This window comes from Sparus aurata, chromosome 4 (assembly GCF_900880675.1).
Source record: "Sparus aurata chromosome 4, fSpaAur1.1, whole genome shotgun sequence".
Classification (NCBI taxonomy): Eukaryota; Metazoa; Chordata; class Actinopteri; order Spariformes; family Sparidae; genus Sparus; species Sparus aurata.
The window spans coordinates 4,726,263-4,740,203 of NC_044190.1; the positions used below are offsets into that span (position 1 = coordinate 4,726,263).

The 13,941-nt window shown below is 40.3% G+C and overlaps 1 protein-coding gene across 1 annotated transcript in view; it reads left to right on the forward strand.

The window, feature by feature from the left end:
* abhd17c (abhydrolase domain containing 17C, depalmitoylase) overlaps window positions 1-12,874 on the forward strand; it is a 29,876-nt gene extending 17,002 nt beyond the window's left edge. Inside the window, exons 2-3 of the mRNA XM_030415289.1 lie at window positions 744-923; window positions 9,915-12,874. Coding sequence (XP_030271149.1) covers window positions 744-923; window positions 9,915-10,134 — 400 coding nt within the window. The 3' untranslated portion in view covers window positions 10,135-12,874. The remainder of the gene's footprint in view (window positions 1-743; window positions 924-9,914) is intronic.
* The last annotated feature ends 1,067 nt before the right edge of the window (window positions 12,875-13,941 follow it).

Below are 13,941 nucleotides of genomic sequence, written 5' to 3' on the forward strand. Positions count from 1 at the left end.
TCATCCCTTTGGCACAGCCTTCATTGTCTATATCTTATCTGTCTGATGGCCTCTTCTTCTCCTTTCCCACCTTTCTGCTGATTGTTGTAGTACTGACATGGAGACAGCTCCACTAGAGTTTGATATCATGTAATCTGTGCTCTGGCATGAGCAGCCTCTGTGGTTATATAGATATCAGCGCTTAATTTAAAAAAGGATATTTAGCAGTGAGTGCAGTCCACATCTGATATTAACACCACCATGTGTGCTAACATCAAAATGAACAAGCACCACAGTACAAAGTATTGCAGTTAATTGCAGTGATTATGATTCATAAGATGAACCCTCGGTCTGAATTCATTGTAATGTAACGCTTAAATCAGATTTTATTACAGAGATAAATGTGCTACTCTCTGTGCTAGCTCTGATTTGTATTTAGGTAATGTGTGATAATGTGCACCTTCCAAAACCACTGAGTGGCAAGCAGATAGGTCAGAAACAAGAACTGAAAAAATCTATTAAGGGTATCATCATTATCTGGTGTCTGAAAACCACTTTCATGTTTTACCAGCATACAGTTGTTGGCTTGTGCTACTTTTCCCCCGAAATGTAAAATCACCTTATAAACAAAACTGACGTGTGTGTGTGTGTGTGTGTGTGTGTGTGTGTGTGTGTGTGTGTGTGTGTGTGTGTGTGTGTGTGTGTGTGTGTGTGTGTGTGTGTGTGTGTGTGTGTGTGTGTGTGTGTGTGTGTGTGTTGTACAGGTACGGTGTAACACCTGAGAACATCATCCTGTATGGTCAGAGCATCGGCACTGTGCCCACCATCGACTTGGCTGCTCGCTATGAATGTGCTGCTGTCATCCTGCACTCACCGCTCATGTCAGGGCTGAGGGTGGCCTTCCCTGATACACGGAAGACCTATTGCTTTGATGCCTTCCCCAGGTAAGTCTTAGACACATCATACATGCACACCACAACAACAGTTACCTGGGCAACGGAGGTCAACGTTTAACTGTTGAGAATAATTTTGTGTGGTCACGCATGTTGTTAATTTGCATACAGACACGCTGTCTTCTAACTGCATTGCTAGAGCAGTCTGAGAAAAAAGTTGAGTAACACAGTATGGAAACATTTCCTGCAGAAAGGACCTAATGTCAAATTTAAGTTAAAATGTACCACATCACATCACCACATCAAGTACAAAGACCCTGCTGCCTTGTCAGAGGATGGCTCCCAGCAAAAGATCAGGGTGGTAGATGGTAGAGGATTCAAAGACCTAGTTTAGCACTTCAAGCCTGAGTATGTTATGCCAACAAGAGCAACTGGGATTAAAGGATGAGCTCAAAGTCAAGCTAGGCTGGATAGACAAGCTAACGTTAGCTCTGATAAGCATTTTACTGGACAGCTCTCACAAACCAAAGTTAACTTAACAACCATCTGTAACTTCATCTGACACTGCCACTGTTGGCAACTAGACCAAAATACCATGCCCCTATCTCAGCATATCCATGACATCCTCCAATACTCTTATGTCATCTGTATCACTTTTTAAAATGTAGAATAAAGAATCAGTGCATCACTTTGCGCTCCAGAGTCCGTGCACCATGCCAAGATGTATGGAGTGAATTGCACAACATACTTTTGATTAGTATGTTCCAAGGCTATAGTTTTAGCCATTTGCATTATTATAAATATAAAAAGGATTTTGAATGAGATGGTCTTAATTTAGTTTAGTTACTAATTCACTGTTCTGTGCCACTCACCTTTGGCTAAGCAAGGCAGCCTATACGTCCTTCTTCCCACATCCTCCAGCTCCTCCTGGGGAATATTGAGGCATTCCCAAGTCAGATGGAATGTGTAATTCCTCCAGTGTTTATCTGGGTCTATCCTGAAGCCTCCTTCCGCGAGGATATGCCCTGAATATCTCCAAAGGGTGGCGTCCAGGAAGTATCCTTGTCAGATATCCAAATCACCCCAGCTGAGTCCTTTGGACATAAAAAAGCAGTGGTTCTCCAAGCTCTTTCTCCTGTCTGAGATCCTTGTCCCGTCTGTAAGGGTGAACCCAGACACCTTGGCTTTTGGCCACTTATACTGTATCCACCGTCTCAGTCAAATGACAAGTCATCATCACTAATAGAGATGTTCTAATCTGTCAGTACTGTTGGAAATGAGTAGATAGATAGATAGATAGATAGATAGATAGATAGATAGATAGATAGATAGATAGATAGATAGATAGATAGATAGATAGATAGATAGATCGCACTAGTAACAGCCTATCAACACTGAAAAATCTGAATCTGGAAAATAACTAGTAGCTATCAGATATATCTAGTGTAGTGTAGTGGTATAAAGCAGCAGTAGTCAAGTAAAGTACCTCAAACCCACTCTAACCCAAGATTTTCCTTTTTACACAAATGTCTTCTAGTTATAGTTTAATTGTCTAATAATGGCTATGGTATTGGCCCTGAAGGAAAAATAAATACATAAATAACCCTGAATGGATTTCACATTATGGATGTGCCTGAAGCATTCTAATCACAGAATACACTAGACACAAGCAGGGATATATAAAAAAAAGCTGTGATCTCGACCATAAAGTCTGTTTTCTAGTTGATTTTTCAAGTAGTGTTATTGTAGCTTGCATGCTTAATTTCTTGTGTGTTGCTGCACAATAATGTGATGGAATTTGAACAACTGTTTTCCTGTAATTTATTCAGATTTTTCCCACCCTACCATACTATGGCCAAACACAAAGTGCATTGCTTTATACTTGTTACCTTCACCAAGGAGGTAATGTTTTCACCCATTTCCCTTTGTTGATTGGTTGGTTTGTCAGCAGGATTAAACAAAAACTACTGAATTGATGCACCCCATTAACTTCTGGTTCAGATCTGGATAAAGGGACATTATAGACAGTACTTTATTCACACTGCAGGCTTGTGATTGATTTTTTTTAAGGGATGACAGAAAAAGTACCAACTTGCAGTTCTAGAATTTACAGCCACACGCGACAAAGTAATGGCTTTTAATATGCAGAGGTTTTAGTGGAACTGCTGCTCAATTAAATCCATCTTGCTGCAGATGGTCCATGTTATCACTCCTGCTTAGAAGTCAGAAAAGGGGGCATGCTGTTACTGCATATTAAGTGTTGTCAAAGCAGAATATTGAGGTGGATTGATCATTTTAATCAGTTACATCAGTTCAACCATCTGTGAAGTTAGTGCTGATAAAACGGTGGGAGTTGGACAACTTAATGTAGCATATTTTATAAGCGCCACACTGGACGAGAACAGCTATTACTACACATTATAATGGTTCAGTTGCTCTTAGTGCTGTATTTTAGGAAGTGTTATTAAAACTGAGCGGGGGCGTTTTAGCCAGCTAGTGAATGCAGAGCATAACAGATTAAACAAAGAATCAGAAATTAATTGGGTCTTATGAAACTAATAGTATCCATACAAAACGCCTAGATTTGCCATCAGTAATGCCCCTGATATAAAGCCCTAGCCAAAAATCCTCACTGAGACACAGTTTTAGTCTTGACTTTAAGACTAGGAGTAAAATGATTTTATCAACTTGCTCACCTCAGGAAATCACGTCTCTCATCCAGAATTTATGTTGAGCTCCAGTTGTTGAATGTTTTGGGATTGCTTGGTGACAAGCACTTGGTGACACTAAGTGCTTTGACTGACATTGTGCAATATGGAAAAGAGAATGCGTGTTTTTGCTGAAACCAATGGTCTCACAACGTTATTCTTTCTGAAACCGGGGAAATGCAGCAGCCCGCTAGTGATGATACTGTCAGAGCTTTGGCACAATTAATCAAACTTTGAACACACTAAAGGCATGGGTCACACACATCATGCCATCTCAAGAATATTTGTTTCCCAGATTGCTAATTAGGGTATCAGTAATAAAACACCCATACCATATACAATATCATTGTTGCAGTGTCTTGAAGAAACTGATGTTATTTGATAGACACATGTAGAATTACTAACTGGAGTAAATTATGAGGTAGGTGAAACAAGCAAGCATTAAACTGGAACACGGCATGTAACAAAACGCTGCATTCTTTAACTGTATTTAACATTCAAATACTAAAGCCATATCCAGCATAATTATTCATCCCAGCCATGTGTCAGTGCACTTCAGTGCAGTCAAACTGGTAAGTCACGTAATGAATGGTGTGAGCTTTTGTGTGTATTTGTTTATTGGTTTAAAAAAATTAATAACTTGCCAAAACCACCAAACAAACTCTTACTAGCCTCAATCTTGTGTTTGTGTTTGCACCGTGCACAAAATGAAAAGCTGTTGCTTCAGCACAAACTGTTTGACCAAAAACTTGTGCTTAGGCTACTTCAGAGCCAAGAAGTTGGATGTTATCGTCGTACCATGCCACCTCAGTGGGCTCATAATTTAGTCTCACAAGGCATTACAGCCTATGTAACCAAATAGTGAACAGTGTGACCATGTTAAAATTTAATGAGTCTTGGGTGTCTCCACAGATTTGTAGTCTGCAGTGTAGCATCGTGCGGAATATTAATTAATAAACAATTTCATTGTACTCTCCTGTACAATGACAGTAAAGACTATTCTATTCTATTAAGTGTCAGTTTCAGGCAAGTGTTGCAAGATTGGACCCATTGGCACATACATTTTGACATGCTTCTTTGTGTAAATTTGTGTATTAAGGTGTGCTAAATATTAATGATTTTGATATATCAGTCAAGCATCAGCCAAGGGATGTGTGTTTATCCCTTTCTGACAAGCTGATTCAGCTAAGATTTAGTTACACTTTGATGTTTTTTTAATTATACATGAATAAGACCTAATGGTGGTGTAGAATTTTGTTATACTGACATGTCTTTCTATTATTTTGTCCATCCCCTTAAATCAATTAGGTTAAAGAAAGGACTCTGTGTAATGCAATACAGATCAACAGCTGCACAAACTACTGACAAATGATCAACACCTCTGTTGTTTGATATATGAGGACAAAAACCTCAGTCATATTTAGTTTATCTGCTAGTTATTGCTGTACTTACTCTGACATTTGTTTTGATAGTCACCTATAATGAGGATTGTGAGTGCAGTTTATGTGGACCAGGGGCTTTACTTCAAAATGATCTTGCAGGATTGTATTGGTCGGACTAGATTCAATTCTGATCTGGAAATTGGGTGTTTCAAAGCAGATCAAAAGCTTTCTGATCCTGAGGATTCAGATTCAGATTTGGTAATCCAATTCTGCCTGAACTCTGGATAAAAAAGATTTAAGGTAGACAGTTAGGACAGTTTTCCTCTGCTTCACTTCTCACAGATATTTCTACCCAAGATGTCGATTACATTTTAACTCGGAATGTGCCCCTCAAATGTAAAAGTGTTTTAGTTTTAAGAGAACAAGTAGCCTAATTAAAGAAGGCACTTTTAAAAAATACTTAGGTCACTCACTGGCGTGTTTAAGTTCACAAAGGTTGCGTGTCACGCTTGAAGCACGTCTCAAGCATGCTATGTGAACGGTCTAACCTGTTAACATGGAAAGCAAGAGGTAACGCCATGCAGCAGTGCTGCACACGCGTCCTGTGTGTCAAGCCTGTTCGGACTGAGGATGGTACAGCATAGAGAAGCCTGAGTGAAAAGACAAGACATGGAGATGGATGTGGTTGTGGGATACAAGCAGAGGGTGAGAGAGATGCATTGGTTCTTGTCTTTCTCTCCCCTTGTTGTCCAGCAGAATACCAGGGCCAAGAAAACTGTAAAACATTTTACTAGCTAGTAAACACATTGCCGGGATGTTGCAGCTGCAGTAACTTTGGGCTTGTTGTGATCCCGATACTAGAAGCACTCATTCAGCAAAAAGCGTCTCACAAACAAAATAACCATGTAACAGATTGATAGATATCATCAAAGTCCCAGCATGTGTGTCTGTGTGGAACAACAAGATGTTGGTTGTCAAAGCTCCCCAGCTGGGTGTCTATAGAAACCAGCAGGAGAGCCCACTGTCAGCATATACCAGGGCTCCTCCAATCAAGTGTGATGCTGGGGTCTGGCCCACTTTTTATTCTACATCACACAGAAGTTGTACCGTTCTTCTGAGGGATTTTTTTTGGTCAAAGTTGATTTCTGGGGTTGAAAATTTATCACAAGTGTCAGTCCGGTTGTTTTTTCTTTTTTTGTGATTTATCTTGGAGTCAGATTATTTTCAATGTGAATAGCTGCAGGTTGTCAGAATCAGAAATTCCTTTAGTCCTGCAAATGGGGAAATGTGTGCATCACAGCCGCCAAAGGAAAGTTCAATAACACAATACACAAGAATAATAGTCAAAAATGAACAATATAGTAATAATGAATAATATTGGAAAATATTTGTAGCTTGTCTTACGCTGGGCACCCTACATTCCAAACAAGGCCCAAAATATGGCTGAGTAAATGAAGAGTTAATTTATAGAGCATCATAAAGTCTGTCAGGTGCTGATGATCGAAACTCTCGGCTCGGACAGTCAGGCATGTTTATTTCCCCTAATACAACCACCTCATTTCCCTTTCAGCTGTTCCCTGTAGGAGTCACCACGGCGGCTCATCTGTTCCGAACCGCAAAAACCTCTTCAGCCAGCAGAATGATCAGATGATCTAGTCACATTAAGTTACAGACCTAGTATCCCTCATTTAGCCAGTCAAACACATATCGCACCATCTCAGGTGTTACCAGTCAACTGTCTGCTGTTACTCTAATGTGTCAGATTCATAATCCATCATCACTTCATATTAACTGCTGCTGATGTTACAGGTTGTGACAGACTAGCCTGTTAGCCTGTTTCTGGCTAGTAGCGACAGTTAGATGTTATTGGATCATATGCAGGCTTTGGCAGGATTCAGATTATATTGAAATTGTTTAACAAAAAAATTAAACCCTGAGTTTAATGGTGTCTGTAAACCATTTGCCATTGTTAGAGTGGTAATTCACTCCTCTGTCAGAGTTGACTGTGTGTAGCTGTGAGCTCATATTTGTTCAAACGTTAGAGATAATGTGCATGTGTGACAGCCACGCCTGCCATAATTCAGTCTGTGCACCCCAGCTGTGAAGTCAGCAGTAATAGTTTTATCCCATCTGGAATGAAATTAGCTCACAATAATTTCCCCGTGCTAATCTTCCACCTAACCTCTATCTGAACAGCAGGGCAGTACAGAGGCTTAGCTGTCGCACCTAGTTATGGTCGAGGATGATGAGTAATGGATCTGTATGCATGGCAGGGACTGGACCTTTAAACAGTTCCATTCAAGCCACAACAGAGCTGATCATCATTTACCGAACTTGGTGAGAGTGTTTATACACAGACACATTTACACAACATGTTTTTCTCTTTGGAAAGAGACAATGTTTCCACACATCACGTTCACTAAACAGTTTGAATTAATGAACAACAGCTGAACAAGAGCTAGGGGAGTTCCAACAAGGACAAACATCAGCCTGAAAAGGCCACAGTGTTGTAGTGAATGATCACAGAGCAGCTTGAAAAATGGGGTGATTAAACTAACATTTGAACTTCTGTTTGACATGCCTGGAGATGACATCAATTCTGGCATCTTCACTAATTTGTCTGACCTTATCACAGTAATGGAGCCACACACAGTGCCACCGCTGTCTCCCCTGGTTTCACTGTTATGAGCTCAAAGTAATTGTAATTGCACACAGTGACTTTGATATGATGTTATTATAGACCTTTGTGGTTAGATTCGAGGTCTTTCTCATGTGTTCCTGATTGTACTTCTAATGGACTTAATCCATCATGGCCAAGAACTGGCCAAATTCAAACTGACATTCACATTGAAATTGCAAGGACGTGTTTCTTGTGCAGCCTGTTTAATCGAGCATGATTTCAGAGCCAGAGTATGTGTGATTATGTTTGATGGAATCCCACAGTTGTTTGGATTTTTGATCTAGAGTTGTCACTATGTTACTAAATGAAACAGTCACAACTCAGTGTCAAAGGTCCTCACTTGTTCCAGAGTTTCTGACCAGGTCAGCTGGTGAAGTTTGGTCAGTTGACAGTGACCTGTAGAGTTCCAAACTTCCAATACATGTATTTATGAATAGATATATGTACAGTGGTGTCCAAAAGCCTGAGACCACATTGAATATTATGATTTTATATTATCACTCTTGTAAACCTGGGTTAATCAGAACGTTTGAGGATTGAGAAAGTAAATGACAGTCCCAGAAGTCACTTATTCTATTATCTATTATATTATTATTATTCTGTTATTCTAAGCAAAGACAGGCTTTCTCATCGTGAACTTGTAGCTAGACTAGAAGTTCCTGTAGCATCAGTGAATGTAACTCAAGACAACTTTACAGAAACTGGATCAGTTGTATCCAAAGCATGATCAGACAGAGCCAAAGTGAGCAAACCATCAAAAAAGAAATACATCAAGCTTAGTTCACTGAGAGATAGAAAAGCAACTTCATCACAGATGCAGAATTCATTTAATAAACAACACAGGAGTCCAGTCAGCAGTCTGGCTGTCATTGTAGTGCCTCAGAGGACAAACAGCGTTAACCACCCCAGCAGGGAAACAAGGACAAACACTTCAGGAGGGCTAAGAAAGACCAGAATTTCACAGTTGGTGATGTAAAAAGTCTATTTGCTGATGAATCTGATGATCACAGTAGTAGGTAAGAGTCAGTAACAGAAGGGTGTATGTAAGGAGACGGACAGGAGAGAGAATGATGCCACAGTGAAACATGGTGGAGGAAGATTCAAGTCTGAGGCTGTTTTCAGACTGCTGCACGGAGCTGACTCCATCCTGACGGAGAAGCAGCAACACTCTGTGTTTCAGAGACGTGCTCCACCCGCTGGTGTGATCGTTCATACAACTATGCTGCTCAAAAGAATTAAGGGAACACTTTAATCACACATCAGATCTTGATGAACAAATCACTCAAGTTGAAAATCTTTACTGATGTACATTGTGTCATTTGTTGAGAACTAAATGATGTAACAACGGTCAGTGGAAACCAAAATCAACCCATTGAGGGCTGGATTCAAAGATTAAAATCACAGGCTGATCCAACTTGTATGAATTTTCTCACAGCAACTAATAATGTGACTCAGTAGTGTGTATGGCCCCTGCGTTCCTGTATGCACTCCTGACAACTTCTGGGCATGCTCCTGATGAGTCTGTGGATGATGTTCTGAATGGGGAAAAAAAGTATTAAAATCAAATAGAGAATAGAAGTATCTTGTGCCACCATTAGGTCAGTACTACCAAGAACCAGTTCACATGAAATAATTCAGTGCCAAATATCAGTACCTGAGAGTGCATCTTTATAGTTGCCATATAAAAAGAAAAAGGGTTGGACTTCTCCTCAAAACTAACAAAACTCAGCCACTGACTGTGACTGAAATTCCTTAACAACATCAACAGGATATTTTTTAGTATGAAACCAACAGTATGTGAACTGCAAACTGTCCATGTGGAAAAACTATACCAGACGTTATTCTATTCCCAAATCGATAACATAACAAGAACTTGCTAGCTCAATGCAAACACATAATGGGAATTCCCATTAATGCGTTAATGGAGGCTAGCATTGCGACCGCAATAAACGTTTGTTCACAAACAATACATTTTGATTCACATACTTAACATAAAATGACGTGTGCTGACATTTACAGGCATGTACAGAATTTCTGGTGCTCTGGAAATAAAATTATAACTGCTGACTTCACATTGTTGGCTAATTCAGTCTGTTCCTGCATAGTTTCAACACTGACCAGCTTCAGCTAATAAAAAAAAAAAACAACAGATTGTTTGATTTTAAATCTTGGTTTATCTGTTGTGTGTCACTGTAGAGTAAATGATGTGGTGTGGTACGACAACAAGGTCAGTGTTACCCACAGTCTCTTTCTGTCTCTTTCCTCTTCATAGTATTGACAAGGTGTCCAAGGTGGCGTCCCCGGTGCTAGTGATCCACGGTACGGAGGACGAGGTGATCGACTTCTCCCACGGTCTGGCAATGTACGAGCGCTGCCCCCGTGCTGTCGAGCCCCTGTGGGTGGAAGGAGCCGGCCACAACGACATTGAACTGTACGCTCAGTACCTGGACAGACTCAAGCAGTTCATCTCCTTCGAGCTTCCCACCTCCTGAAGGGAGCTCAGCACTCAGGCCAGGGTTCATCTCAACACACTCAAGAAGCCTCCTCCTTATCATGTCCCAACTTCCTCTCTTAGCAAATGGACGGGGCTGGGCTGAACTCTTCTCCTCCTCTCCATGGAACCATTTCAGGGTTGGAATATGTGGTGGACTGGAACAGGAGGTGGTTTTAGATTGTTGAGGTGCGGCCGAGGATAAGACCAGTATCAGTCAGGTGTTAAGCTTAGGCTTAACATGTAGTGTCCTCAAAACCTGGCTGGTGCTCGTACATGTGGACACAGTTTTCCAGTGAACCTGGGCCTAGACGGTGTTTGCACTTAATTTCCCACTCCAGCTTTCAGCCTCCTTCTCTTTCCACTCATTCTGTCTGCCACACCTCTCACTCTGAGCTTCAGTCTGTCACGTTTCCTTCTTCTTCCCTATGTTTCTCCCACAATCCCTTGTTTTTCTTTTGACTGACAGTCTTTCAATGTTCAAGCTTGATTTTTGTATTCTTTTATACCAGGTGAAGAAGTATCAATTTTGCGCCTCAGGATGCAAATGAAGTTTTTTACTTTTTCTGTATTTTTAAGTTACCATTCAGGGTTGATTAAACAATTGCACTTTTAATGTGCAGATATTTTCAGGTAATGATTTTTTCTGTGTTTGGATATGTAAATGTTGTTTTCTTTTTTTTTAATCTGCATTCCATGTTTTTCTTAATTGCAGGTAGAAGTTTCTGTTCAATGGGTGTATGTGCTTATAAGCTGTTAACCAGAGTGCCCCCCTGCACATCTGGCCTTTGTAGTCCTGATGCATGCTACTTTCTCATGCAGGGAGCCGTTTACACCAAACTTTATTAAGAAGCTTGCTTTGGCAAACACATACAATTCTGGGGGAAAATACTGAAGTTACTTTACTTTGGAGCCATTGGTAAATTCAGCACACAAATAGCAGTACTTGTGTCAATAAAATTCCAACATTTAGAATTGGTTTTCCTGTTCATAAATGTAAGAATGATACACAGTGACAAACAGGTGGCAGGTGGATCTTATGGATGAATCTAATGCTGAATTTACCACATGCCTAAATGATTTATAAAATGGCTCTTCAGATCGTTAAGTACACTGATTTAAATCAACCTGTGTTAGAGGAATACAAATACTGTAGATATCCCAGGACCTGGTGTGAAGCCACTGTTAGAGAAGTGATTTCTCTCCATAAACCATGGTCCAGTATAGTCCATATTCTCACAAAATTCTCACTCATTGTATCCGAGTTGTCACAGCAGTTGTGTCACCTTGTCACTAAGCAATGCAGCAATGGCTTTCCCACATTTTGTTTAATACAGAAGCTTACCTCAGTAGAAGAGAGCAGCATGTGTCCTGGCTAAGTGTTTGTTAACTGGAGATCATGTGTTAATAAGACTTGACAGCTGTTTGAGATGCACACTTGACTCAGTACTGTAAACCGAAGCCAGGGAGCATGGTGCTGGGTTTACCTGCAGACAGAACACACTCAACTGTGAACTCTGCTCCACTTGATGGTATTCAAGGTGAACATGCTGACCGTTGGTTTGTGTGTGCGTAATTTATCATTTCACGCGACAAATGAAGCCTTATGTTTGTGGACATTTCACCCGGTCCTGTCGACTACAGCAAGGCACTGGTGGTCTTCAGGGGGACTGATAACTGCTGCTATTCATCAGAGGAATCAATCAGTCAATCACTGTGAAAGTCGGACAGTTTGGAGAAGACAGAAATGACAGTGAAGGTACTAAAACCAAATTCAGCCCAACCACTGTCATCCTCCTCTGTCAGCCATGTGTTCCTGCCTGCAGTAGAGAGCAAGAGGAAGGCTTGCTGTCTTTTTCCAGCACATGTCTGTTGAACCCTGTGATGGTTTGCTCTCATCCCAGCTTGAACTCCAAAGACATCTGAAAGAACCCCGGTGGGGAAATGGAATGTGGAAGTAAACGACGCATGCAGATCACCTCTCATAGTTGTGGATATTTCAACTTGTATCAATTGTACTTGAATCATTTGTTCTTTTACCCTGCAAATGAAAACATGAACTTAAAACACTAAGTAAGAACTTGAGGATGAAGTTAAACAATCACATGAAGTTAGGAGTCGTATGACACTATTACATTGAAGTAAGTGCTGAAACTATTTTCAGAGAAGAACTGTATTTGAGGGATATTTGCATAGCAACTTGTGATGATCGTTTGATTGATCCGTGTATTGCTGTGAAGTGGTTTGTCAGTTGGGTATTAGTGTTTTCTCATTATAGCTAATGTCAGCTGATGTTTTTGGATAACGAGCCTCGATCATCTCTAGCATATTTCCTCTAGCTCCTCTTTTTAAAGGAAATGAAGACCCTGCTTTAGTCCTGATTATTGTTTTGATACTGACATTTTTATGAGGTTTTCCAGTAAATGTTGATAGATTTACACTGTCTCTGAAGCTGGTTTGTACGATAATCCTCTGTAATAATATTCTTCAATATCTTCTCTATACATATTAGCCCTTACACAGGGCACTCTAGTATCATTGATTTAACACTGGAATCACAATATGCAAATGAAAGGCAAATGAAGCTTGTAGAACCAGATTTTGGTAATAGTGTGTAAAACATAAAAAAAGCCTTAAACATGCCGTGAAACAGATTGTCATACATGTGGTTGTTGTTGCAAGAAAGCAGCACGAAGGATGTTTTAATGCTTATAATGGAATAAAGGATGCATGGAAGTGTGTGTCTGACTGAATTGTTTCTGTGTTCAAGAGCTGCATCCTTCCAACTCATCTTAAAGGGTCAGTTCACCTATCCTGACCTGTACCAATCTGTTGAAGAAGAGGCACTGGCAAAGTAGTTGGCACCAGGTGTGACAGTATAGAGCTCACGTCAATCAATCAATCAATCAATCAAACCAACAGTAGGAGAGCGCTACCACCAACCCTTACTGGAACCAGTCGAAAGAAGAGCAGAAACATGTTTTCCATTTATTAAAAATGACCTTCAGGGCTTTCAGTAGCGTTAGAGTACTTTTAATGAAATAACCTCTCCAATGCTGACAGAACTGATACTATAGCAGCTATGCCAGCCCCTTTAGGAGTTGCTACAACTGCAGCTGATGGTTATACCTCAACCACACCTGTAGCTGCCAGTAGTTCCTCCTGCGATGTGAAATGGTTCACTGGCCATGTTCAGCAACAGTGCATACAGTCTGCATACATCTATCTCGCCAACTGCACCAGCTGCCATGCAAGGTAACAGTTCTCTCTTTTTTTGAACAAATACAGAAAATTGTCACAAAGTACTGCTCAGGACGAATCCATTGGTGCCTCCATCATCTACCCACGCTTCCTGCACAAGTGGTGACGTCAGTGATGTCAACAACCATGACAAACTGGCTGCATTCACTACTAGATAAGCAATACATTAGCTGTGCCAGTGTCATCTCAACAGCACACATGACAGTATATATATGTGAGGTCATGGGCGTAGGAAGCGTTTACTGTGAAATGTGGTTTGAGGGTCTTTTTTTGTGTATTTGTATAAAGTGTATTAATTGTTCATTATATCCCGGTGCATTATAACAGGTGACACTTTATCTGGCAATAGTAGCATGAGAAAATAAAAAGAACTTTAAGCCCACAGTGCACTTTACACTTTCATCCACAAGAAAGTGCCCAGATCTTATATTTGAATACATTAAAAGCTTAAAGTATGTAAATTGATTCAATGAATAATTCCTAATAGCTTGAACAGTTTCTGAAACAAAAATGGCACTAAAATAAAACTTTTTCCTAATTGAAATGT